The sequence below is a fragment of the Glycine max genome, chromosome 16 (genome assembly GCF_000004515.6).
Source record: "Glycine max cultivar Williams 82 chromosome 16, Glycine_max_v4.0, whole genome shotgun sequence".
Classification (NCBI taxonomy): Eukaryota; Viridiplantae; Streptophyta; class Magnoliopsida; order Fabales; family Fabaceae; genus Glycine; species Glycine max.
The window spans coordinates 3,485,530-3,513,272 of record NC_038252.2 but is presented as its reverse complement, the minus strand read 5'-3'; the positions used below and the strand labels follow the sequence as shown (position 1 = coordinate 3,513,272).

Genomic DNA, 27,743 nt, shown 5'->3' with positions numbered 1-27,743 from the left:
GCCGCATTGACGACATGCATTTTAATTTTGTTTCTTATTTGAATTTTAAGGAGACTCAAGAAGCAATTAGGTTTTTAAAAAAACAATGTGTTTAGAAATTGTTCTAGAAAAAAATTTTAGAGAATTAATTTTGCTTGCATAAAAAAGGAAAAATACTTTTAAAGGGGACAATGTAAATTTAATTAGAATTACTTATAATATAAAAAATTACATTTTAATTCAATTATTCAATCATAAATTATCGTTATAATAAAATATTTTTTATTATAATTATTTTAAAAATCATGTCAAAAATATTTTCTAAAAGTTGATAATATAACCATCTTTTTATATTTTTTAATAAGCATAAAAATCTTTATATTAACTATGTATAATTGAATTTTATCCTTAAAATCACTTCATTATTTTAGAGGTTATTTGTCAAATCCTCTTAATGATATGTCATAAGTTTACATCAGGTGCTACAACAATTTCATGATAATATCTTAAACAAGCCAAAATAGGCACATCAACTAATCATGCAAAAATTTAGCCAAACATGAGAAAAAATAGTATCGATGATCATATGTGAAGACAGTGTTACATGTGTTTATCCAGTCGAAAGAAGAGTACATTAAAAGAGATAGAACAAAACATATTTTACCAAACTTCTTTTTTTATTTATGATCTTCAAAAGAATGGTGATATAAATGTTCAATAAGTTTGTTCACATGAGAATCTAGAAGGTTTCTTTACAAAGTCATTATCAAGGAAGCTTTTGAGCAATTGACTCACAAAATTGGATTTTTTCATCTTAATGATGATTATTTGCATGAGGAGAAGAAATAAACATGTTCTTCATTTTTTTCCTTTATCATGATTTTGTCTCATTGGATTTTTTTGATAAAATTTTTAATGAGTCAGGTGATAACATATTGAAGGATGATGTATTCTTTTTTCTTCACTAGGTTTCTATCCCATAGGGTTTTCCTAATAAGGTTTTAATGGGGGACATTCTTAGATACTAAACATCCAAGGGGAAGTGTTATGAATAATAATCTATTTGTGGTTGTTCACTTGTTCATATATTTCTTTATCTTTTATGATTTATCCTTATTTTTATTTATCTCTTGTAACTTCCTAAATATCTTTTGTATCTATAAATAAACTACTCTTCTTGGAAAAAATACACATAACTATCATTGTCTCTTGTCTCTAAACTTTATTTTTCTCTACTTCTCTCTCTATATTATCCCCTTTGAGTTATATTATATTTAACAGAAAGGATATTACTGGATGTTAAGAATGCCTTGTATTAGCTATTGGGTGAGGGAAGGATTGTTCCTTATGATAGGGTTGTATAGGGTTGTATGATTCTAGTCACGGGCAAACCTAGGAGCAGAGATAGTAGGGACAAACTACTTTAAAAATAAATATAATAATAATTATCATATGCAAAGATAAAGACATGAATGCTAAATTTTAATTAAGCTAATCTAATAAATCACATAGCTCACAATTGTCTTCTATTTGATTTCATATTTTGGTATCATTAAAAGATCAATTCATTATCAACGTTATTGAACATATCTCTTAATATAAGTGACGAGATAATTATTCAACAATACATCTCCCATATAACATATCTCTTAAATATAAGTGAGCAGACAATTATTCATCAATACATCTCTCATTCGATTATGCAACCTATTCTTCATAATTTTCATATCAGAAAAGACTATTTCTACTATTGTTGTTACAACAAGTAAAATCAATGCTATCTTCAAAAGATGATAAACTAATGAATAACCTATATATTCCAGCTAAAAGAAACATCTTTTTTTCAAAATTATATTTACTCTTTGAAAGATTACCTTTTAAACTCCAAAGATTATCCAAAACATGAGAAGTAAATATAATGCCAAATGGTACTCTTTTTCGGACACTCCAAGGGTATCGAAACATGCTAGTACTCTACAGCAAGAAGGCCACCATAAAACGACCTTATGCAAACTAAACTACAATTTCCCTAATAAGAATAGACATGGTAATTTTCGATATTTTTTTTTTTTGGGAAAAAGATAATTTTCAATCTTCTTTTCAAAGCAAAGGAGAAAATTGGATGTTTTACGTTTTTCTCCCAAAAATTATTTCTTTTGCCTAATAAAGTAAAGGAAGGTTTTATTACGAGGGATCGCATATATATTGTAATTGAATTGGGCTTCTTTGGTAACGATATTACCTATATATATATATATTTCACTACTCAATTTTAATTAAAAATGGCCTTAGTGTACACATAAATAAACATCAAAATGCAGTTACAAGACCTATACCCAGTTCCTCTGCAAGCTCATCCCCAACAGGAACAAGAGTCAAGACAACAAGAAAAATAGCAATTGCCACAAGTGCCTTTCTCCATGTTCCAACCTCTGTCACATCATTTAAGCATGGTTTCTCCGGTGCCCTCTGAGAAAAGAAGAAGAAGAAGAAGAAGAAAAAAAAAAAACACTCTTCAGAAATAATTGCAAAAACAATTAACTTCATCATTTCCTTTCAAATTCAAGACAAGTATTTGCATACCTGACATAACAAAACATAAAGTCCCCAAGGAAGTGAAAGAGGTCCACCAAGCTGTTGAAAAGAGTAAAAGAAAAAAAAATGCAACTTTAATAATAATAAAAAGAATGGAAAACAATAAATTATAAATTACTGTAATAAATCAAGAAAATGACTAAACAATGAGGAACTAGGGACTCCAACTTTTTTATTAGTGCACGCATGCCCTATTTCCTTTTAGGAAGGGCCTAGAGAGAGTGTTAGTAAATTGGAATATAAACAAAAGACTGGTGATAAATACCCATGATGACTCTGAAACTAAATTATATAATGGTTGAGCTTTAACAATGTTATTGAACAACTATATATATGCTTTGTTTAATCTAAGCAAAGATCAGACATTACCACTCCTAATCCAAGCAATGTATATGTTGTTAAACCAAAGCCCACTAGCGCATTTTTTCCAAAAGCACCCTGCAAAAACATGTAACAGAGTTAGCATTTTCTTTTTACAGCACTAAGGACCTTAATTATAACGCTCACCCCATCAAATTAGATAATTTAGAAAAATTAGAAAAGGGTGATGTTTTTTGCATGCTAGCAATATTAAGATGCCTAATCATATGAATGAGAATATTCATGTGTGCAAATTCAATATATTCACATCTTGTAATAAAAAATTGTATATATCTCCATGTCATAGGTTGTAAATTTTATACCTATGCTCAATATAATATTACATTTTAACATCAAATCATTATCACTAGTCATAAAAAATACATACGAAATATGAATTAAAGCTGGTTTGAATTTTGAACTTGTGTGACCCCTGGGGACACATAGAAGGAGAACCAAAGAGTACAAATTCACATCCTCCAACAAAAACTTATACATGTCCATGTCATACGTTGTAAATTTTATACGTAAGCTCAATATAATATCACCTCATAACATCAAATCATTATTATAATTCATGTCATAAAAAGTATATATGAAATATGAATTAAAGCTGGTTTGAGTTTTGAACTTAGGCAACCCCTGTGGACAGAGGAGGTAAACCAAAATGTACGAAACAGTCATCAATCATCATTAATAACCTAGAAATCATGGCATGAATCTTACATAGAGAGTTTTATTCTTCAAAGTCTTCCCTTTACCTCCTATACCAAACTACCATAACAATGTATATATGTTATTATTCAAGTGCATGTAAAAGGGTCCCTGGATCCCTACTTTACTCATTACAATCTGAAATGGGGAAAGCCATGTCATAATAATGTCCTTCCCTTTTAATATTAAGCATGTTTAAAGGGACAAATACAAATAATTAGGTCCCTTCTATATCCCCAATTTAAAAAAGGTGCCCCACAGTTAGCCTTGAAATAGTTACCTATCAAAAATCAGCTCAGTGGAGCTTTAACTCCTAAGAATGGCATCTACTACAATTTCAAAAATTCTCAAAACATTGTCGTTGAATGAAGCTAAGGCCCTAAATGATCATTGCATTATGTTGCTTTCCTATTACCATAATTGGGATTGATGAATGCTGAGAAGATTTTAGTTTAAAATTGAATATAGACAGACAATATTTTTCCTGTAACTTAAATATTGTCCCAAATAACTTTAAGGGATGAAAAATATAGTAAGCAATGTATATTTCACCACTTAAAGCTTAACAGGTGAAACAAGATACCTGCACTGCTCTTCCACCATCAAGGCACCCCACTGGAAGCATGTTAAAAGCTTGTATGGTTAAGCCACACCTGAAAATTCATAATAATTAAATAAAAAAGGCAGGCATATGTTACGGAAAATGACTGATCAAGAAGAGTCTGTTTGTTGTCAATGAAAGTAAATTAGATTACAGGAGGAAGAGTTGAATTACCAGCCTGCAATCACAAGAGGGTGAATTGGAACTGTTGCAGCATGCATTGCTCTGCACATTGACATTAGGAAATAGCAATCAGAATAAAAAACATACATACATAAGCATCAATTCCAAGTTACATACTAAGTAACTAAGGTAGTGTTTGGCCCAACTTATTTTGAGTTTCTCTTCTGAAAAGGAAAAGTTGGACTGAACAAAGTTTTCAGAAAAAAGAGCTTCTAAAAAAGTAGCTTCTTTAATAAAGAAAAGTTTGAAAAAAAGAGTTTTTATTAAAAAAGCTCGTTTTCGGAGCTTTTGGCTTCTACTTCTCCTTTTCCTTCTTTGGGTTTATTTGGATAAAATTTCTCAAGAAACATTTATAGAAGAAGAAAACCAAAAAGTAAAATGAATTAAGCTTCTGCCATAAGTTAAAATTAACTTTCATACAAGTTAAAAACTTAAAATCAACTTTTGTAGAAGCTAAGAAAGGTTCTATAAAATAGATTATGAGCTAATTTTAACTTATGGGAGAAGTTTAATTCTACTAGATTTCATCTTAAAATCAATTGGTGCTAAGTGAAGTTGTCCAATAGATATATAAACTACACCCTAAGAGTTGAGACAAACGATTGAGACTTCCTAACACCTCCCCCCCTCCACGAATGTCTGCCAAAATAGACGAGCCTACTAGAATAGATGAGAACCAAGATGGCTACAGGCTCTGATACCATGTTTATTGGAAATTTATCCAAACAGGGCATTTATTTCAAATCTCAAGATCCAAGGAAGCACTACCCAACAATTTTCAACTTAAAAGTAACTTTTATAAAATTACCAATCAATTTTATATTAAAATTTAAAGCTCTTATTAAAACTTTAACATTAAATAGCTTTTAAGCTCTAAAAATAGTACCAGGCCAAACACTACCTAAAACCATGGGCTACAATAAGTCATGTCAAACACTTAGAAACAGCTTAGTTTGGAAAATCCCCTAAATGTAATGATCCATTTTTTTCATCCAAGTATTGTATATTAACTAAATTAATGACAGAAAATCACAAGCACTGGACTTATGTTTAGCTAATTATATTCTTAATCATTAAAAAATTGTGGAAGGAAGGGGACATACGCATAACCAAGGGTTGCTCTACTGATCAATCCAAGAAGCAAGGAACCTTGAAACAACAAGCTAGGTACTTGCACCAAATCTCCTGTTGTATCTGGATTTGATGAGAGAAGAAGACCAACAGCAAACATCGAAAATGATAATACAGCACCAGCAAAGGGACCTGCAAGTGATATGTCTACTTGTGTACTTCTATCTGGAAGGATGGATTTAAACTACAATGTCATAGCATTTGTCATATTTAGTAGCAATAGAATAGAATAGATACACAGTTAAAAGATACTATTGATGACTATTTGAATGGTAAATGGATGCATTATATTTACATGATCTGAATAAATGAGTTACTTGTAAATCTATGCAAAAGATCAACAACAACAACAACAACAACAACAACGCCTTATCCCACTAGGTGGGGTCGGCTACATGGATCAACTTCCGCCATAATGTTCTATCAAGTACCATACTTCTATCCAAACCATTAATACTATAAGCATGTTATTATAATAGCTTCAGCCAATAGTCGCAAATTCAATACAGAAGTGACTGGTAAGAAAAAATTGATAATCTCACCTGTGTAATAGCACCAAAGCTGCCAAGTGTGATGTTTGGAATGAAGAAAGGTATGCTTAATTTTACTTGTTTAGGAAATGCTGCTAGAAAGTGTCCAACCTCCTGCATATAGTCATATCCATCAGGTAGAATATATACAAAGAAGCAATAAGGGAAATTTATGGAATTTAGTACAAATACATAGAGAGAAAATTAAACAAATAATGCATCGGGCCATTGGGCATAGTCGCATAGAAAATAAATAAATAAGTGACCTTCAACACAGCACATGTTGCAGGTATTCCTACTTGTACAACATTTGACAGCAAATATATGTATAAAAGTGGATTATATGAATCTGCAAACTAACAGAAACTTCTGACTGCTGTCATACATTGCCAAAAGTGAGTCAATCAACATAGTTGGCAACAATACTAGATAGATAGATAGATTCTTATGGCAGATTGCATAACAGTATTGTGTAAATTATAGAGTTTAGGTAAAAGAAGAGAAAAGGAGAGAATAGAGACTAAAAATTATAGGGTATTAATTTGCTTATAATCCATTATCATAGGTGTCATCTTCATCACAGCACCTCTGCACAAATTACTTTGCACCAAGCCACCAACATAAAGTTTACTTGATGAAGCCAATAGTTTAAACAGTAGTAAGTTTATTAGATCATTCAAATCCCACATTTCTATATTGAAGAAACTAAGTCTAATAAAAGCAAAAGACGAGAATCCCAGACTATTCTTCGAATGAAACTCACTCCAATTTGTTGTAATGCAGAAGATAAATTCAATTTTATTACAATTATATTAAAAAAATGCCAAAAAAAAAATGAAATGCTTACATGAAACAGAAGAACCCCCAAGACACCATATGCTAAAGGTAAAGCCGAGTCAACAAATGGAAATAGAAGCTCCATATCTGGAGCTTCAACAGCATCTGGATCTGTGAAATATTTCACAACTTCTGGAGGAAGTCTGTTGATCTGATTAACCAAAAAGCATGGCATCAACAAAATATCGAGAAATGACAGAAGACAGCAATGCAATTATTGACATTTAGAGAGAGAGACTATAGAAACAGTGTTGCTCACAAACATTTATCAATCATCGTCTGATGTGCAAAGGCTATCAATCACTAGCCTACCTGAGATGCAATTCCTAGCTCCACTGAGGAACCAATAGTTAGGAGAAACAACAGCAATGCAATGACATATTGCCAAAGTGTCGTCGGCCCTGGCTCAGAAACCTCCTTCCGCAGCAAACCAAAGCTAACACGTGGCCCACCACGTGGATCAGGACTGTCCGCATTGGGTTCCTCCACCATAAAAAGGTTGTACTTATCACCCGTGACCTCAACTAGCTGATTCTGGAGTTTGGCAAAAACATCTTCTCTCTTCCCCCTTAAATTCCCAATGAAAAGAATGCCTTCTCCCAAGTCTCCAAAAGGCTCCTCTTTCGTCACCCAGAAGGTCGAATACCCAAAAAGCTTATCCTTGATCAGCTTTACATCAGCAGGATCAACCTTCTCAGGCCCAAGGAGCTCAATAAGTTTGAAAGAATCAACTTGAAAAGTGTTGTATGCTGGTCCAAGCGACGACAAAGACGACTGAAGAAGTAAAATGATGCCAAACATGACAATCAATAATCACAACCGACAATTCACATGCATAAAATGCAACAGAATATGTGTTACTAAATAGAAATTATAGCACTCAAACTCTGCTGTCAACTTCCAATTAGTCCATGCATAGTGCTTTTGGTTTTATTGTCTAATCAAAATTGGAGTCTTCCCTCAATAATCTATGTTGACCTTTAATGCAAACCTTTGTTACGCAAATTACCAAGATGAAATTCCAATTCTCATCGGAGAACAACACCAAAATCACTTAAAGAAGTGCATCAAAGTATTGCCCTTTAAAAAAACTCCCCTCAAAAGTCCTCAAGGAAAGGACTGTGAATTGTGAAGTAAAGTGGCTACTTACTCCACATTTGTCATTAGGTTTTGTCCACATATGATTATTAAATCTCAATTTTCAAACAAACTACAGGAGTTCCATAATTCTACAGTAAATAAATTAAATTAAATTGAGGTTGAGCAGCAGAATGTGAGTAGTTCTAAACTTCTCGGAGTTCAACTCCTTCATATGAATAAAAAAACAACAAATTGAATTGAAGCTACGTAAACATAAATAAACGAATCCTAGCAATGAATTCAAAAATCATTTTTTTTGTTTTTGCAAATAATGACTCACCCTGTGAGAAGTGGAAGGAGGCGTCGATTTCTCCGAAGTGAACCCTCTCTCTTCTTCGGCCATCGTCGTCGTAACATTTGATTTAGAATCGTCGCCGCCACTTTCCTCTCCGGCGGCTCCAACGTGGTTGCTGTTGTCCTTGTCGCCGTCGCTGTTGTCGTTCTTAGTAGCAAAACTCCTAAGGCTATCGAAATTGGGGAGCTTCGACTTGCCCCATTTGGGTACTCGCGCGCGTGAGAAGAAGCAGGAGGTGCCCCTCAAGCGCGTGAGCTTGTGGCACTGAATCCTCTCCCTGAAGGCGCGGCGAAACTCCGAGTTCAGAGGCATGAAACTGCAACTCGTTAGAGTCCCCATTTCGGAACGAAACGACGGTCGTTCAAGCAAAAGAAGAAGCGTTTCAGAATGGCATGGATTGTGTTGTGTGTGACCGTCGTTTGAAGGTTTGAGATTGAACGCTGTAATGTCGTTGGAGGTTTTTTTGGTTTGGATGTGGTTGCTTGCGGCCTTTGGATAAAAATAATATTAAGTATATAAAAATTGTACAAAAAATAAAATTTGATTAAATATCTTTTCCCTTGTCTTGTGTTTATGGTTGCTGTATGAACTATGAAGTATCTTCTTTTTTTTTTTTTTTTCTTGTATCATACTCATCCATTAACGAACTTGCAGTAACAACTTACCAATTTCTTTTATTTAACTACTAATTAACTAAATAAACTAATAACTATGCCATGGAATGGAAGGGGTAGTTTAATTTTAAAAATAAAATTATAAAAAATACCTTTATTTATTTTAATGAATATCCACTCAAAAAAACTAATAATAGATATGTAAAAATCAATAATATGGATTTAGGTGATAAAGAATAAAGAAAGATAAATATTTGTTTTTAAAAAGAGGATAGTGAATATATTTTTTAAAAATTGAAAAATAATTTAGAAATGTATACACAAAAGATTTCATTGAATCATAATTAATTAATATGAATGTTAAAGTATTTATAATAAGATTCAACAAACTTAATATACATTGTTGGTTATAATAGGATGATATCATGAATTTTTTTAAAAAAATATATGATTTGTTTCAGTTTTTAAACTAGATTTGGAAATCAAACCAAATAAAAAAATATCTAATTTTTTAGATTTTTTGTTTTATGATTTTCAATTTTATTGGGTCGATTTTACAGTTTAGAGATGATTTGATTCAATTTTAAATTCCACTAATTTAATTTTTGTTAATTTGAAAAAACTTTGGATGATTTTAAAGAGTTAGAAGTAAAAAAATAAAAAATAAATAAATATATAAAGACTAAAAATGAAATATTTTAAATAATAAGTATTGAAAGAGGAGATTATTTGGTCAAAAGAGAGAAGAGATTATTGCTCCTATAGAAATTAAATGAAAAATTAAAATTTAATTTAATTTTATCGTCTCAAATATCAGAAAAAAAATATGACACATTCGTTAAGAAAGTTACTTAATCATATTAAATTATATTAATTTTAATTAATTATTTTTAATTTATCTTTCATTAAAACTCATTATCAAATATAAGAAAAAATTATTGAAACTAATATTTTAATAAAATGAAAGAAATTTTAAAAATAATAATATTAAATATAAAATAAAATAAATTAAAATTTCCTTATATTTAAGAAAAGAATGTATTTTTTTATATTTGAGATGGGAAGTAATTACTAATTACTGTAATAATTATCGGCAATAATCTAGCAAGGAGTGAAAAGGGCACGGGCTGTATTTGTAGTTGTACTGGCATTTCCAAAACCAAATTCCCCGCGTAAGAGAAAAACACTGTCGCAACGCACCCAAACCCAAATCAAATGAGATCCTTCTCTTCTTCTTCCCTCTTTCTCCTTTTCTTCTTCTTCTTCTCTTCTTCACTCTCCAATCCCCATAATACCCCTCTCACACTCAAAGGTAAGAACCACACCCTTCTTCTCATCATCACTTATTAATCATTCCTAGGGTTCCTTCCTTCTCCCCTTTTCAAAATGCGTTTTCACTGCATTTATTTATTTTTATTCCTAGGTGTTGATATTCAAAAGCCGGTTTTGGAGTTCTCCCCTTCCGGTGTTTCTTCGGGTTCTCAAGGTGTCAGGGACGCTCTGCGGTGCGAGCGTGTTCTAGTTTCGGGCACCTCGAGACTGAAACTTGGGAGCTACGCTAATTCGTACCGTGTTACTTTGGCTCCCTCCGTTTCGATCCCGGAGAAGTTGCATAGCAAAATTCAGGTTTGTTTCCACAGGTAAGCACGCAACTTGGACTTTGGGGACATTGTTTTTTCTTTATTTATTGGCTGCTTGATTGCACTTTTGATCCCATGGTTTATCAATTTTGCGGATTTATAGCTTGCATTTGATCCCACTGTTTTAATGGTTTAATTTTGGTACATCCATTATGCAATGTTTAATGGAAATACTGACATGACAGTTCATTAGATTAGAGTATCATGCCGGTGTTTCTGCTAACTATTATTATAAGCTAATAGGTATTAGATGAACTAAAATTGCATAATTGTAAATTGTTGAGAGGATCAAATTTGTGAAAAGAAGTTTGGAGTTAAAATTGAGCAAGTGGGGGACCAAAACTGCAATTAAGCCTTATTTGCTGTCATTGCATGTACTTCTTGTGAATTTGAAATTGCCATTTCTTATATGCGACGTTATGTGCAGGAATGATACACTTGGATGGTGTCAGTGTGAGAAGGATGAATGGAGGGGTGTGCAGAAGGGGGTCTGGAATGCTGTTATGTCACCTTATGAAACTAGATATGTTGATGTGAGGATCAATGGAGAAATATCGGGTTCTGTTATAGTTGCTATTGAAGAAGGTTAGTTTCTTCCACTCTTTTGTTGTCTCTTATCTGTGATTTTTTTTTTTTTGTATACTTTTTGGTGCTAATTTTTGTATGTTATAAAAAATGTTGCAGATTTTCAGCAATGGCGCCTTGTTTGTCTTGCAGTAGGATTGATACTGCTGTTGTTGGCTCCAACTGTTAGCAGATGGGTTCCGTTTTATTATAGCACTTCAATGGCCATAGGGATCTTTCTTGTCATCATAATCCTTCTTTTTCAGGTATATAAATTACTCTCATTTCATATATGGGTTTCATTTTTGTTTCCAAGTCTCCCTTGATTGGTTGACAATTGCCATGTTTTCTGACTAATTTCTTCTATATGATGTAGGGCATGAAATTAATGCCGACTGGAAGAAAAAATATCTTCTACCTTACCTTGTATACTTCAGTGGTGAGTTTGATTTAATTTTTGCTATTGTTTGCTTCAGATTTTCATGTTTCATGCATAGATTATTGCTCTTAATATTATTACTTGTGTTGTTTCAGGTTGGAGTTGGGTCATTCCTTTTGCACCAATTTTCTTTGATCTTAAATTCAATTTTTCAGAGTCTTGGGATGAGTGAAGAGATGCACAATCCAGTAAGTATACCAGTCCCTTTCTACTTTAGATAACTCAGTGCATATACATTGCATGATGAATGGCTAACAGCTATTTACACGTCTGGATCTCTAATCCTTTTTGTTAGCTTTTTCTTCAGACCTACATATTTTTTATGTATGATAATTGATAAGCTAACATTTTGGAACTCATTTTATACATTTTGTTTTTGCAGTCAGTGAGTCATTCTTTTAATTTCTTCCTCTTGTTTCCGATCTTCAAAACCTATTGTGCTTGCTTTTTTTTTCATTTATAATAACTTTTGGTACACAATATTTTATTACTCTTTGGGTTGGCAAAAACTATTTTTGGTCAACAGAAATTAGCTGCTATAGAGGTGGAAATCACTTCCTCTTTTCCAGTATAATAATTAAATTTTCTGGAACAATCTCACCCTTTCTATACATACTTGTTACCTTGATGCTTGCTCCATCCATCACTCACCAATGGTTAGTCCCTGATCCATGGTTACCCACTTACCCTCTATCTATCACTTTACACCTCTCTCTTCCCCTTTCTGGGGTCCTCTGTTTAATGCTGCATAATTCTTGAGGATTGCTGGAACCCTGGCCATTTTTGCTTGTCTGTGGGACATATATTATCATCAACTGAGAATTTTTCATCCTATGGGATTTGGCTTGTGTATCAGACATCTTCAATTCTCTCATAAAATAATTTTGCCTGATGCTTTTCAGGTTGCTGTTTTTGTAATACTGGGCATCATCTTGGCTGGAGCTGCTTTAGGCTACTGGATTGTTAGGAGGTTTGTTATTTCTAAAGAAGATGGTTGTGTGGATGCTGGAGTTGCTCAGTTTGTGAAATGGGCAATGCGCATCATTGGAACCACTTTCATTTTGCAGGTTTGTAACAACTATCAATTATTCTAATCTTTGTTTTTAACTGTTGAAAATATATCTTAACTTTAAGGTCATTGTGTCAGTTTGTTATATTAAATTTACGACATAAATTAAACTTGATAAATCAATAAAAAATACAATATTTGGATTTTAGAATTGGAAACATTTGATATAGTCATTCAGGTAAAAAACAATAAAGCTACAGAATATTTTAAACATAAACAGATAAAATATAAAATATAGCTAAAAAAGATGATTGAAAATATGATATACACTGTAAAATGGGTTTGTTCCTTTTGATTTAGAAATGAATGAAATATAGCATAATAGTGAAATGAGTATTTTGAAAACCTAAACGAGTGAAAATGATGTTTATAAATAAGAAAAAATTGTTATAATTTTTTAAAATGTCTAAACGGATAAATTTTAAAAATAAAATAGTTTAGATTGTTAAATTTTGTGAAATTGGTATAGCTTGGTAATTTTATAAGTGGCATGGTTTGGAAATAATGTCATTGCTTTTTTTTTTTTTTCCCTCTCAACCGGATTTTCACGGTGAAGTTTGTTGGATCCTCGAATAGTTGAGTTGGTGCTGAGATGGATATGTTTATCTGTATTTAAAATTAACTCTTTATGTTTATTAAAACCCTTCTGTAGTGATGCCTGATCATTTTGGTCTGTTACATACTACTATTTTTAAGGATACCGCTCACTTCCTTATTTATTCTGATTTTCATTTTTCTGTCAGAGCACTCTTGATCCTCTTCTAGCAATTGGAGCTTTGATCTCTTGTGGTGCTGCATGCAAACTTATTTCTGCCATAAAATGGCTTTGTGGATGGTAAGTATGACTTCTCTTTGTGCTTTATTTTATTTTTTCATGCAGAATCATTTCTATTGGACATGTTTGTCATATTTGCCTGTTTTCATTCAATTTATTCTTCCAGCTAACCTGAATATTTTTTCACCTTTCACTTTTAAGCCAGGCTATATTGGTAGTTTTGTCTGAGGACAATAGATTGGATGATTGTCATGATGCTGACAATTTGTTAATAAGGCATTTTGGATGTTTTCATGCATTGTTATATTTTACTTTTGTAGAATTTAAATGCACAGAATCATATTGTAGGAAATGGTCACTGATTAGATGGTTGAACATTGTAAACAATTTTGTCCAATTTACATTGTACAAGAATCAAGAGAAACCCACTAGGCAAAATCTAGTGGTGGGGAATTTGGGTAGTTTGCACAAGGTCTTTTTTTGTTTCTTCATGTCATTGTCTGTCAGAGAAAATGCATTCATACCTTCAAGATTTTCACATCTAAATATGCCATTATGATTTAATGTAGGTATGAAACTTCAAATGATTACTATTCACCGCAATGGATGAGAGGAAGGCACGGTCGTGCAGAATTCCTTAGCAAGTCAAACCCTAAAGGTAAACATTGGAGTAGCCCTAAAGGAAAATCGTGGAATAGCCCTAGAAGATCGGCATGGTCTGACTCTCCTGTCCGAGGTATTGTTTCATGTTCCGATTTTTTGATATATATGATTACTACATTTGTCCAAGAAAGATTTCATATTTTTTCTGCAAATTGAACAAGATCCTTAAATCTTCCGAATTTTGCTGTCTGCTTCTGAAGTTTTTGGAAATTCTTTGTACTTAGTTGCTTCTACATATATGATGACCTATTGTGAGTCATCATATGCTTGTGTTTTCCAATAGGCCCTCAGTCCAAAGTCCAAACAGCCTTTTTTTGGTGCAATTTTTTTTTTTTTAAATAATGAACTTGGGTGAAGTGTTATAAAATGTTTATTTTCTTCATAGATTAACACATATTCAAACAAATGAAGCTTCTGGAGAAATGTTTTTCTTGCAAAACAAACTATTTTATCTGATTCATTTATCTGTTGCAGGTGTTGTATCACCATTTTCCGGGATTTCGTCACAATCTTCTGGGACTCAAGCAGGGCTGGATTATTATTCAACCTTCCACAAGACCCGGAACAGAAAGAAGTTCACAAAGCAAGAGTGGGATGAGTTCACAAGAGAATCCACTAAGCAGGCTCTAGCAGAATGGGCAGCTTCTCCAGAATTTACTGATTGGATCGTTGAGCATGCAGACCGGATACAAGTCCTTCCAAGTGAGAGTTCGGATGAGACAATGGGAAGTGAATCGGATTCCACAGATCGAGGAAGCAGAAGTGGATTTCGGCTTTTTAATTGGCAGTGACTTGAGTATGAGAATTAGAATGTACTAAACCAGTGGAAATAGTGAGTTAGGGAGCAATGACAATAGTGTTTTAGCCTTTTAGGTAGGAATTTAGGTTTGCATGCTGTAACAAACTCTGTAGATAGTTTTACTAGTTTGCCTGGATTTTTCAAACTGCAAGCCTGGGCAATCTTGCGAAATTTATTGTTATTGGTTAGTTATTTTTTGCCATGTTTTTGTTGCTCTTCTTGTGTTACTTTTAGTTTGTAGTAGTGTGTAATTCTTCTTGCACTCTAAAATCTTTATTAGTTGGATTTCAGATGCCTTTATGAAAGTGTCTTTGGATAGAAATGTTGACATGTTATACCTTGAACCTTTTTTTTTCCCTTAGTCTGTAGTAGTGTAGTGCCTTCGCAAGGGTTGTTATATACTTTTGTATATTATTTAATTATTAATTTATATAAATGTTTTCTTTATAAAGATTTGATAATTTTATACTCCGTGAAAATAATTTAGCAAGTGATATTTTTTCAACCAAGATTAACAATTAATATAAGTTTTAGCTCTTATTAAAAACATAGTGATTTTTAGTTCTCACAAAATCAAAAAGATTGTTCGTTACAACCATACTTAAAAGAGTAAGTTGTACTTTCCTGCATTTATCTCTGTTCTCGGTTCTGTTTGAATCCGACTGTAACCGCTTGGTGCAAGCTTGGAAGGATTGCATTTATCTTGATAGGGACAATCATTTTGTTGGTCTGGTCAAGGATTGCAAAGACCTGATTGGAAATCAGGATGTTAATACTCTTGGTTTTATTCCTAGAACTGTTAATAGAGCTGCAAGATACTCTGCCTAGGCTAGCTTTTGATGTTCAGGAGATTCCTTCGAAGATTATGTCCATTGTGACTGACGATGTAAGGCCTGTGGCCCTTGTTTTGCGAATGGAAATAGTTATTATCAAAAATAAGATTGTAGGTTCCTCCTAAATAGTCATGAGAATAAGAATCCAATATGTACATACACCTTAAATTCTTAAAAATAAATCAATTTAGTTTTTAATTTTTTAAGAATTTGAAAATTAAATTAAATTATTTAAAATAAGTTTTTGGACCAAATTGATTCACTTTTTTAAAATTTAAGGATCAAATTGAATTTTTTAAAAAATTTGAGGACTAAATTAATTCATTTTTTAGAACTTGAAAACTAAATTGAACCTTTTAAAATTTTGGGGATCAAATTGAATAATTTAAAATAATTTGAGGAATTGATAAGTAAGTCAATATTTAAAATTAAATAATTAAATTCATATTTACTAACTTTGATTTTTTTTTACAAAATAATTTTCATTGTTTAAAAATTATTAAAAATGTTTTTCTTGAAAATTGTTTAATCAGATAATGGAGATGATATCTAATCAAATTTAACACAAATTAACATGAATATAAGATTGTGCTGACTTTTAATCGTTTAAATGTGTTATTAAATTTACATTTTTCCATTTATTTGCTTACTTTGGTTTTCAATATTTTTTTACAAGATGTTAAATTAATGATCTCTATAAAACTGATTATAACATAATAATGTATGAGTTATTTCTTATAAAAATATTTTTTTTTTATTATTTTCATTTGGAATTTGTTAGATAGCTTCGTTTGTTTATACAACTTTTTTTTACTTAAAAAAATATTTTTAAAATTAATTTTATAATTGCACCAAAAATTAATCATATTCAATATATATATATATATATATATATATATATATATATATTTATTGCTCTTATATTATTTTTTATTAATAAATAATTTTTATATTATGGACATTTGTATTAATTTTAATTTTTTCAATATAATTTTTATATAATAAAATTTTTATCCTCCAAATTTACCCATACATCACACGACTATTACTTAATACTATAATATATCATGTTTTGTCATATTATGATTTTTTTAAAAAAATTTATCAGATAACGGGTTCGGGTTCTTTTTGTGATAAAAATGGAAAGGTGATACAAAATAAATATAATAATTTGACCCCATTTTCTGCAAATGCACGAGAAAGAACATGTTGATGTTAGAAGTTCATCTTTTTTCAGTCATATTGCATATACAAGATATTTGTCTTCTAATGTAGGTGTTATACACAATAATTTATGGAAGAACTATTTGATGCTTATTTATAAAGAGTAAATGTTAGAATAATGCTAATATCTGAAAACTCAAATTTAAATTTTCATTTTATTGTGATAACAACCTTTCCTTTTTAGTTGAAAATAGTTTCTTTCCAATGTAACAACTTCTTCTTTTTAATTGAATATTTTATTGTCTTTATATTTCATTTTCAAAATCAGCAAGTACAAGATTGTTGGATTTTGATTCACATTTTATTTCATGACAGACAACTAAATGTAATTCAATTGTTTAAGTATATGTTGTTAAATTTGAACAAAGCATTTATGATACTATAAATAATTAAAATGAGTTTTATTATTTTGGATATTTTAATTGATTTTAATTTTTCTTAATAATATAACAAATTAACAAAATGTTATTTTGATTAACTTTTTATTTATGATATAAGAAACAACTACTTTCTTCGGTATGACATATGATTTAAAACTATGGGCTTGTTTGGATAAATTTTGTTAGTAGAACTTCTAGGCGAAGAGGTTATCCAGAAGCTCTATTATAAAAAATTCTTGTTGGATTAGTTAATTAGGTGTTTGGGTGATACTTATTTAAGTGCTTTCTTAGAAGAACTTATAAAAGTAGTGTTTGGATAATTTATAAAAGTGCTTTTATATTCTTACTAAAAAGGTCATGGAAATTAAATGAAATATTTAAATTAAATATAATTAAAAATAAAAAATATCTTTTATCAATGAAAATATTTTTATTTTAAATTTTTATTTATTTCCTTATATATTTTCTTTATTTTTATTGCAAAAATATTATAATTAAAATGTTTAATTAGATTTCATAATTTTTAAAAATATTTCAATTATGTCCATTACTCTTAAAAGGTTCAAATATACAGCTTTCTATATCAATGATTTGAAAAATAAAAATGTAATTCTTACATTTTCTTATATAACAATAGTTACCTTCCTAATAATAATTTGCTCATTATGTATGCAATTATAGTGTATAACAAAAAAAAAAAAGTCATCCAATATAAAATTGTCCAAATATATCTATTTCACGAATATGTAACCTTCTCTCTTCCAATAAAAATAAAAGATATATAAGTATTGTAGTTAATAAAAAAAATTAAATATGCATTGAAAACATACTTTTAATGGAGTCTTTGTTCTATTTGTAAAGCACTTTGAAGATAAGCTCTTCCCATATATTGTACTAGGACCAACTTCATTTTCTTCTTCACCATTCTCTTCTGCATTATTATCTTCATCTTCGGAGTCTTCATCAAGTGGATCAAAATCCCAATCATTCCTGTGATTTCTTATCAAAGAGAGTTTTTCACTGTTTTGAGATAAACAGGTTGCCCATTAACTTCCGCCCTTTATTAAAGCACTCGGCCAATGTTATAAAAAATAGAAACTTATGGCACAAACAATTCCTATTAAAGGAACTAACTATAAAAAGGTTAAAGAAAGTGTGGCAGAATACTTTTCTAAGATAAAACACGTATTGACTATTGGATGAATAATTAGTTACTAGATTTTAGCATCTAATACATAGAGCTGGAATATTGCCTTTGTTCAAAGTAAAAATTGGGTTTTTAAGTTACACACCAAATTAAATTTTCACTAAACATGAATTTAAAGACTAATATCAACAAGATGTATTTATTTTTCAACAATATATCATTTAAGAACTTGATAGTTAAGTGTGTTTTACTTGGGATAATTATAAGATGAATGATCTCATGAGAAATTTCTTAAAAAATGTGAGTGGAGATAAAACATGTTAAAAAATTTTGTATTATTTTGTGGAGACAATTTATTGATCCTAGAAGCAGCTAGAGCTAATTGTCGAGATCTTGAAAAAAATAAAACTATCTACAGATTTTAACTGGTGGAAAGTTTTGACCAACAAAAAAGTTATATAAAGTATCATTATATAAAATGTTGTAGTATATGAGCTGTCAAGAAATTAACAATTAAAAATGTTACAAACATCAACCTAACTAATTATTCTTGCATCACTACTGCCTGCCCGTGAAACCACTATTTCAACACTCAAGCTATACATAACTTTGCTGAGATTTAACTTTCCAAGTAGAAAACAAAGTATTCCATGCCATGCTAATCAACACTAAACCTCTTAAATGTTGAAAACTAAGACTATGTCCATTTGGATTACTAGCCCCCTGCATATAAGTTTAAGTCCCTGTCCATATATCAACCGTTCAGACAAGCATTTGGATTACTTGCCCATTGACCATAAGAAAAATTAAAACCAGAATGCTTGCTAGATAGCCATGACCAAACCCCAAAGGTAATATCTTGTAATATTCCTTTATGTCTTGGTAAACAAGTCATATATCAGATTTTGAAAAAGAAGAAAGAAACCTTAGTTTTGGTAGCTATTTTAATACTAAAAAATAACACTGAACAGCAAATAAGACAACAATAAGCTATGAAAAAGAATTCTCCAACCAGTGGATGAAGATATTTCTATTCTGGTTTGTACCATTGGGTGGTACAGCTAAGACATGAGAAGGAGAACCCACCCTTATTCCTAGAAACATTCACTATTTCGCAGTGGTGTTCACACTCTTTGTTGTAACTACATGCTTCAAGAACGTAATGAAGAAAGGATATCCTATAATGCAGATAAAATGTGGCAGGTATCCAAAAAGGTATAGGAACAATGAAGACACTCCAAAAGATAGTGTGTTGAAGATTTAAATGTAGCTAATAGAATTGGTTGGCCAACTTTTTCTACATTCTAATTCTAATGCTAGTAAATCAAGCACCACCTGTTACAATTTCCAACAGGTTATGAACTAAAGAATATGAAAGTTATCCTAAATTCCCTATAAAACATTCATAGATCATAATATCAGTTTAGGAAAGCACAAATTATGGAAGGATAAGCATTTAACTATAACCAACCCGAAAACAAAAATGATAGTTGATTGATCCTTTGCATAATTCTAATCAAATTAAGTTGTTCTGGTACTGAAATTATTGTGTTAAACTAAGTTATATGAAACAATGAAAATATGTGAGAGAACAATATTCACATGATAAGATGATTGAATAAGAATGATCTTATACGCATTGAAGAAATATTTACTAATGTCACCATTGGGTAACGAAAAACCCTGCAAAACACATTAATCTGACACAAAGTCAAATTTGGGGCTCAAATTCAATTAATTATACACAATTTTACACTAATTAACCTTAACCATCAACATATATAATTAATTTTACACTTATCAATTACAATAATATACATAAGAAGTTTTCTTCATTCATGTTTTATTTTATTAAAATTGTTAGGCTTAAATATTTGTTAGGTTCTTATAATTTTTTTTCATTTTTGTCCTTATATTTGATTTTTTTCTTATTCTTGTAAGCTTTATACAGTGCTTTGAACAAAAAAAAACACACTTTTTGAATAATGTAAAAAAAAATATTAAATTGCATGGACGAAAACAAATATTTAAACTACCAAATTATTATTACTAGTATGTGTATTGGACTGGAGATCATGCGCATGTCACGTGAAGAACTCCATTTGGCTTAGTTTAGGTGCTAGTGAAGTGAGTGAGCGAGCAAGTGAGGCTCCGCAGCCACTTTCCCAACCCAAAACCTCTCTTCAGCCCATAACCATCATGTATCTCCCCCGCCACCACATCCTCACCAGACTCTCCCCTTACCGCCGTCACTTCTCCCACTCCGCCGCCGCCGTCCTCCGCCCCCCGGAGCCGGAGCCCCTCACCTACCTCGACGGCTTCCCTCGCCCCGATCCCAAGCACGACGAGACCATCCTCGCCGTCCCCCGCGCCGACTCCGGCAAGAACATCTCCGCGAAGGAGCGCCGCGCAGGGCGCCTGCCGAGCATCGTGTTCGAGCAGGAAGACGGCCAGCACGGCGGCAACAAGCGCCTAATCTCCGTTCGCACCGACCAGATCAGAAAACTCGTCAACCACCTCGGCCGCTCCTTCTTCCTCTCCCGCCTCTTCCTCCTCGAAGTTCGCTCCGGCTTCGACTCCGAAAACGACGTCGTCGAGACCGTTCGCGTCTTACCCCGCGCGGTTCGCTCTCTCTCTCTCTCTCTCTCTCTCTCTCTCTCTCTCATTACTTATATACTTATATTATATCGGTTGCGGTTTAGTTGCATTTGTTGATATCGCGGACAAATGCGGCCTATGCGGTCCCAATTGCGATTGCGGACAGTTAAAAAACCTTGATGTTGCTGCCCAAATCGCGGACCGTTTTTTAAAACCTTAATTATATGTATCATTTTGGTTTGATAACTGATCCTGTGCCTGTGAATTTGATGATTGTTGTGATGCAATGCACGTGTCGAAATTGATGATTATGGTTAGTAACTTAGTATTGAAGTTTTGAGGATCCTCTCTAATTTCGCAGATTCATTTGAAAGCTGGGACGGATGCGCCGTTGAATGTGACTTTTATTAGGGCTCCGTCGGATGCTTTGTTGAAAGTTGATGTTCCTCTTGTCTTCAGAGGAGAAGATGTATCGCCTGGACTCAAGAAAGGTTAGCACTATTGGAGTCTCACTTTAATTTTCTATGTAATGTAATGTTAAGGCATGTTTGGAGAAAAATGAATTGTGCTCCTTCTATGAGTTAGGACTTGTTTGGATAAATAACTCCATAAGTGCACTTCTAGGAGAAGAAAATAAGAAGGAAAAAGATGAATTGAGTTTCTCCTGCGAGTTAAAATCAGCTCATGCTCTTAATTTTTTATGAGAGTTTTCTCATTTAATTTCTCCAAAAGTTAAGGTGCTTAAGTCAGTTGATTTTTAGCTTATGAAAAAAGTTTGATGCATTTTACATTCTTATTTTCTTCTCTTGAAAGTGATTGTGTAGAAGTTTATCCAAATAGGACCAAAATCAACTTATGCGCTAAGCTTTTATAGAAACTTTCTTATCTAACTTCTTCCTCAAAAGCTGAGATGAATAAGTTGATTTTAACTTATGGGAGAAACTCAGTACATTTGACCTTGTTTTCTTCTATTATAAGTGTTTATGGAGAAGTGCATCCAAACATGGCCTAAATTTATGATATTCACTTACTGCATGATGCCACCTCTTCCTCATTTCTATCAACTTTTTTTGGTGTGAAAATGTATATATAATTGTAAATATTCTGTTTGAATTGCACATATTGTTTTCTATAAATTTTGGAGGCAAGGAGAGAAGTTTAAGCTTAAAGTTTCATAACTCAAATCAATTATCATTGGCAAGGTCTATCCACTTGGCCAGGGAAGTCTTCGGGTCATAGGTTGAACTTGATGCTTGTAGGTTTCATGTGAAGTGGTGAGTGCAATTGCTTTTTTTTTTTGGTGAGAATTTCGAGTTCTGATTTCTGTTTCATTTGGGTGATTACACATACCAAATTGTGGCTCAGTGCTATGGAATATGGATAATCTTTTTGATGATGATAATTGGTAGATAAATAGGTCTAAGGCTTTGGCTTTTGTTAACTGAGTGAAAAGGCTCTATGGAAAGAGGGATGTTCAAGCGCATGAGGCTCCCACCATTGTAAGGTCTGAGTGGAGAGGCCGTGTTTGTGACTGAAACCCATTACCCATGACTACCAGGTTGCTAGGTATCGAGTGACCTTACTATTATTGATGTAATATTGTTTAAGAATGATCTCCTATTAATAAGCTAGTTTCTGAAGTTTATCCCATATAATGTTTATATAAGGTAAAATGGATGATCTTTAAGTCATTTAGTTCTTTGTACTTTGTAGTATGTGCTACTGTTAATCTGATGGCAAATTGTTTACAGTAAAGATATTGTCATTTGGTATTTTAAAATATGTAATTTTTATTTCCTAATAGTTTCAACTAGGGTCAAGTTTGTTTTGAGTAGCACTAGTAGACATCTCCAATATTTCCTTTTTAATAATTTGAGTGATTTGTTTTCTTACTAAATATCTATTAATTATCTGTTGTTTCTAAAGCAAAACTGATCTTCTGTTGTTCTGTTATGTATACTCAGATTAAGAACTATTTGAATCCTCTGGGCAATTACAAGCATTTATTCTAAATTTTAGAAGGCTGATCTACATTTAAAAGACTATGGTTGAGAATATGATTTGGCAACTCACAAGATGCTTGTGTAACTAGTAGATTTATAAAACAAATTAGTGTGTTGTCTTATTTAGGTGCCTGATGCAGGATAGTTACTATTACAAGGATAGAAGACTAGTTCTATAAAATAATTGGAATTTAAGATTACGTTAAAGCTAATATGCAGTGGAGTTATTTTGCTGCAGGCAATATGCTTAATGTTTGGACATGCAAAGTGAATGGCTGTTAACTCATTATTGAACATTTCTCTCTGTTCTGCTTGACACCTACTTCTCTAACTGATTACATCCGTGCTACCTGGATGTATGGATATTAATGCCTTTAACATTATTAAAATAACTTTATGACAAAACATTTTGTTTAGCTCATTGTTTTATGTGTATAATGTTATACTTTGTTGAGTATTATTCAACACTCTACAAATTTGGCAGGTGCTTCTTTGAATACCATCAAAAGGACTGTCAAGTACTTATGCCCTGCTGACATTATTCCTCCATATATTGACGTTGATCTAAGTGAGTTGGATGTGGGCCAGAAGTTGGTCATGGGAGATCTCAAAGTTCATCCTGCTTTAAAACTTCTTCAGCCAAGAGATGAAGCCGTTGTTAAAATTATGGGCCAAAGAGTTTCTGAACTACAAAAGAAAAAGTAACTGCTTTTTGTATCTTTGGGGGTTATTGCTGCTGCACTGAAGCATTTTACAGCTAACATGTATCGTTAATGGTCATTTTATTAGTTGATTCATGGCAGCAGTGAGGGACACAGTTGTAGAATTCCAATGTTAGTCTTTTTGTTAGCTTCCTTTTCTGTGCCTATTCAGTTCCTTCTCATATTTCAATTCTTTGATTCTGCCGTTTCTTTTGGCAAAAATGAATACCTAGGGGATGAGAATAGGAAGTTGATGAGTTGAGTTTATGTATGCAATATCGATTGTTCTGTTTTGGGTCATTGGGTACAAGCAGAGAGGGTTACTACCACTGATGTCCTCATGTCCTTGATAAATAAATACTTCACTCCGCCTTTCTAGGACTCCAGTTTGAATTTAAAGTATCTGACATTTAATTTATGAAGTTATAAATTTATTTACATTTAGTCAATGCTTGCCCTAATATTAGTTTTAGTTTTTTTGTCCATGTAGATAAATAGTTCACAATGATCTGAAATTCAATTGCTGCAAAGTGTCTTGTAGTTTACAAAATTAGTTCTCTTGCATTAAAGTTTGACCTTGGCGTGGAAGTAATTTACCAAGGTAACTCTAGAGGCGCAGAAGCAAATGCAAATGTGTGCTAAAATAGGGGAATGAATCCGCTGCAGTGACATTTTCACTGCAAAGAATTTTTTATCTTTCATAAAATTTTATTAATACAATATTTTTTTATTATAAAATGAAAGTTTTAAAAAATCAATGGTGAAATTTTAACACTGCGATCATGTTTATCATGTTTTGTTTTCCCCATTGCAGAGGATCTACTCCCACTAAACTAGCTATTGGTCCTAAGTATACAAAATCTATGTTTGGTACGGGTTTTATGCTTGCCTTGGATCGTGTTATGGGTATCCTTGTGTGTGCTCATTTAAGGTTGTTGCTTTGGGCACCTAGTGTTTTTGCTAGGACACCCAACAACGAAGGTGAAAGAGTTAAAATGTCCTTCACCTTTTGCTTATAAAAAATAAAAGTGACTCGTCCGTACGAGTCACTATTCATTCGTCGCTTTCGTTTTTCTTCTTTTCTTTGTATTCTTCCTCTTCCTGTGCCGCTTTCGTTCTTCTTCTTCCTTTTGGCTGCGTCGTTTCCCTCCGTTGGTGCTTCTTCTTCTTCCTTCGTGGGTGGTGGTCCTCCGTTCGTGGGTGGTGGTTCTCCGTTCGTGTTTCTTCTTCTTCCTTTCGTCTTCTTCGTTCTCCTTTGAGGTAAGAATTCTTTGTTTCGTCTTCTTCTTATTTGTGCATTGCATTGCTGCTCTGTTTGTGTTGTTCGTGCTAGTATTCATGGTGATTTTATGTTAAAAAGCTATACGGATTACCAATCCATATGACCCATACGGATTGTCAATCCGTATGACTATATGGATTGATGATCCGTATGAGTCATATGGATTAACAATTCGTATGTTTCTAATTTTTTTTTATGTACCTGTTCTTTTTTGGCAACGAATTATCATCTAACTTTACCTTATCCTCGTCAACAACACACGTACACCACCAGAGACAAAAAAACACTTAGAAAAGGAGGCTAACAAAAGCTAACAAAAATAACTGACACTAAAGGTGTGAGATTTTGCAAAAAAAGAAAGGTGCAGCAGAAATGAAAAACAAAATTTCTTATTTATAACTGAAAATATTCATACGACATTTTTAAAAACTGCTGGGTGTCCCAGCAAAAATGTTGGGTGCCCCAAGCAGTTGCCCTTATTTAATAGGCCTTCTGTTAGATTAGTCCAACCCTACACGACAAAGACATGCATATGGTGATTAAGGTAGAGGAAAAAGAAGTGACAACCAAAATTTGGGTAAGTTCAAACAATGTAGTTAAAAGGACTAATAAGGTTGTAAGCATAAAAATCAAAGAATATCAAATTCTCATGTTATGCATAAAAATTTAGGCATGTAGACAAATGGGAGGTACAAGAAGCAATAGCCATAAATTTATTTTTGTAAAAATATGCTCAAAGGCCTTTGTATCCAACAAAATACTGTCAGTGCGAGATAGCTTAATGAATGAGGTAAGAAATATGTTGGTATGAATATATGATTTGAAATTATGATTTCGTTGAATCTAAAATTAGAAAAAAGTTTTTTTCGTGAGTTGTAGGAAAATGAGGGGAAGTCAACAATGTCTTTTGCCTATGTTTGAAAAAGATGCAGGTGGGAAGAGTAAAAAATGCAGTTTGAATAACAACACCTATGAGGTAAGCATGTTGGCGCACAATAACATGTATTGGCCGAGGACATGATTGGTCATTTGCTCGGGCTAGGCTTAGCATATATTTTGGGCCTGATAATACAATCAATGCAGTTAAGCCAATAAATAATTTCTCCCTCTAATCACTTGCAAATTACGACAGAAGATCAAATATTGATAGATCAATGATTGTCAAATCTCCTTAAAAAGGAAAACAAGATCAACCCATTGTATGAGATTTAAATAGCAATTATAGTGACAACATACAATATATAAAGGGATACATTTTCCAGAGGTAAACCTACTTGTAGTTGAGACTCTTTAACCCTAATGTTCTTTCTTAACTTGAGTGCTAGAGAGTTTTTGCAGGTACCACCCTTGTTGTTCCCATGGATGTTGGACGTTCAAAGCAAGGACATCATTACATATCGTCACATCTCTGTGGAGAGTGCCAAATTTTTTTGAAGTTATAACCTTGAATCACACTACTACACGAATCTACATCAGTTGTTGAAAGATCAAGATCAATGTATAAAGTGGCGTAGTCACATTTTTGTAATCCTATGCAAATCTGTTACATCAGTTTCATATGAACCGATGTTAGATTTAAGTTTTAAATATTTATTCTTTAGGAACCGATGTTAGATTTGAGTGTTAAATATTTATTCTTGAACCGATGTTAGATGAGTTTTCTCCATCAGTTCAATGAATAACGGATGTAGAATTTTCCTCTAAAACATTAAACACACATCGCGTTTTACCATATTCACATTTGTTGTTGATTGCTCCCTTTGAAACCCTAACACTGCCACCACTTCGCGTCACCACCTCGTGCCACAACATCGCATCACCACCTCATGCCACCACTTCCCACTCTCTTGAAACCTCTCAATTAGTCTCAAAATCATAACAATGCTACCTCTTTGTACCAGATCGCACCACCGCCATGACGTACCATATCCCATTTCCACATCTTCAACATTGTGCCACCACAACCACGTCAGTACATTTCCCTTCTATCTATTTGCTTGGTTCATTGTTTTCCTGCCACTGTTAGCAAGATTACCTCATGAGAAATTCTTGTTGAATTTTTAATATGTTGATTTTGGTTTCTTGGTTGGCTTCTTGTTATTGTTAGCATGATTAAAGCAGTATATTGCAAATGGAAATGTATGACAGATGTTGTGTTTATTGTAATTGGTCATACCCTTGTTGTGGTAAGTGGGATAGTGCCAAACATAGAGAATATACTCTCTCAAATATTCATGTGGGATTAGGATTTCTTTTTGGGTCTTGCCTGTGGGGTTTGTAAGATTCAATGGTTAATTTGCTTGTTTTTTTTGTCTTGTTTGATGTTGAAACATGTGGGCTTAGTTTCTTTTGAGTCGCGTTAATTTGTATTAAGAAAAATAATGAACTTATTATAAAGTATTTGGAAGAGAGTAAGACACTAAACAATATGCAACAAAAGAAATTTACTGATGAGGAGAAATGACTAAGTTTCTTTTGAATAATCTTTTATTGTTGCATGTTGTATAATGCCTTGCTTTCTTCCACTTATGATAAGCTTGTTGAAGAAAATTGATCATCCTTTAGAAGCTTAAGAAGAGCTAGGAGGAACCATAAAAACAACATTGTAATGCAAGAAATTGCAAAAATGACGCACTAAAAAAACAGC

At 32.4% G+C, this 27,743-nt stretch overlaps 3 protein-coding genes across 4 annotated transcripts; 2 read left to right on the top strand and 1 right to left on the bottom strand.

Annotated features, from left to right (window-relative positions):
- Positions 1–2,204: 2,204 nt before the first annotated feature.
- On the bottom strand, positions 2,205–8,875 carry LOC100782345 (probable zinc metalloprotease EGY1, chloroplastic). Its single transcript, XM_003548639.5, has 10 exons — positions 8,351–8,875; positions 7,243–7,704; positions 6,941–7,081; positions 6,106–6,207; positions 5,536–5,747; positions 4,424–4,474; positions 4,232–4,301; positions 2,944–3,012; positions 2,563–2,613; positions 2,205–2,448 (listed from the first exon to the last, which is right to left on the bottom strand). Exons 1-10 carry the CDS (start codon positions 8,702–8,704, stop codon positions 2,290–2,292), a joined length of 1,671 nt encoding a protein of 556 aa, XP_003548687.1. The 5' UTR covers positions 8,705–8,875; the 3' UTR covers positions 2,205–2,289.
- A 1,255-nt stretch (positions 8,876–10,130) lies between these two features.
- On the top strand, positions 10,131–15,126 carry LOC100776978 (uncharacterized). The gene is made up of 10 exons (XM_003548414.4): positions 10,131–10,291; positions 10,403–10,619; positions 11,047–11,204; positions 11,304–11,449; positions 11,560–11,622; positions 11,718–11,810; positions 12,525–12,689; positions 13,435–13,526; positions 14,036–14,202; positions 14,604–15,126. Exons 1-10 carry the CDS (start codon positions 10,195–10,197, stop codon positions 14,918–14,920), a joined length of 1,515 nt encoding a protein of 504 aa, XP_003548462.1. The 5' UTR covers positions 10,131–10,194; the 3' UTR covers positions 14,921–15,126.
- A 5,462-nt stretch (positions 15,127–20,588) lies between these two features.
- LOC100779285 (50S ribosomal protein L25) lies at positions 20,589–23,967 on the top strand. 2 transcript variants are annotated; one of them, XM_026126239.2, is made up of 4 exons: positions 20,589–21,134; positions 21,472–21,601; positions 22,313–22,384; positions 23,598–23,734. In XM_026126239.2, the coding sequence occupies exons 1-3, from the start codon at positions 20,712–20,714 to the stop codon at positions 22,378–22,380; spliced, it is 621 nt and encodes a 206-aa protein (XP_025982024.1). In that variant the 5' UTR covers positions 20,589–20,711; the 3' UTR covers positions 22,381–22,384; positions 23,598–23,734. The 2 variants fall into 2 exon arrangements, with proteins under 2 accessions (XP_025982024.1, XP_003548685.1); XM_003548637.5 differs by lacking the exon at positions 22,313–22,384 and having other exon boundaries at positions 20,594–21,134; positions 23,598–23,967.
- Positions 23,968–27,743: the final 3,776 nt, after the last annotated feature.

Coding starts and splice junctions, on each gene's coding strand:
- LOC100782345 (XM_003548639.5), bottom strand. CDS start 8,704: ATGGGGACTCTAACGAGTTGCAGTTTCATGCCTCTGAACTCGGAGTTT. Junction 6,208..6,940: donor TGGGGGTTCTTCTGTTTCAT/GTAAGCATTTCA, acceptor GACTATATGCAG/GAGGTTGGACACTTTCTAGC. Junction 4,475..5,535: donor AGAGCAACCCTTGGTTATGC/GTATGTCCCCTT, acceptor GTCAATGTGCAG/AGCAATGCATGCTGCAACAG.
- LOC100776978 (XM_003548414.4), top strand. CDS start 10,195: ATGAGATCCTTCTCTTCTTCTTCCCTCTTTCTCCTTTTCTTCTTCTTC. Junction 11,205..11,303: donor TATAGTTGCTATTGAAGAAG/GTTAGTTTCTTC, acceptor AAAATGTTGCAG/ATTTTCAGCAATGGCGCCTT. Junction 11,811..12,524: donor GTGAAGAGATGCACAATCCA/GTAAGTATACCA, acceptor GATGCTTTTCAG/GTTGCTGTTTTTGTAATACT.
- LOC100779285 (XM_003548637.5), top strand. CDS start 20,712: ATGTATCTCCCCCGCCACCACATCCTCACCAGACTCTCCCCTTACCGC. Junction 21,135..21,471: donor TTCGCGTCTTACCCCGCGCG/GTTCGCTCTCTC, acceptor CTAATTTCGCAG/ATTCATTTGAAAGCTGGGAC. Junction 21,602..23,597: donor ATCGCCTGGACTCAAGAAAG/GTTAGCACTATT, acceptor CAAATTTGGCAG/GTGCTTCTTTGAATACCATC.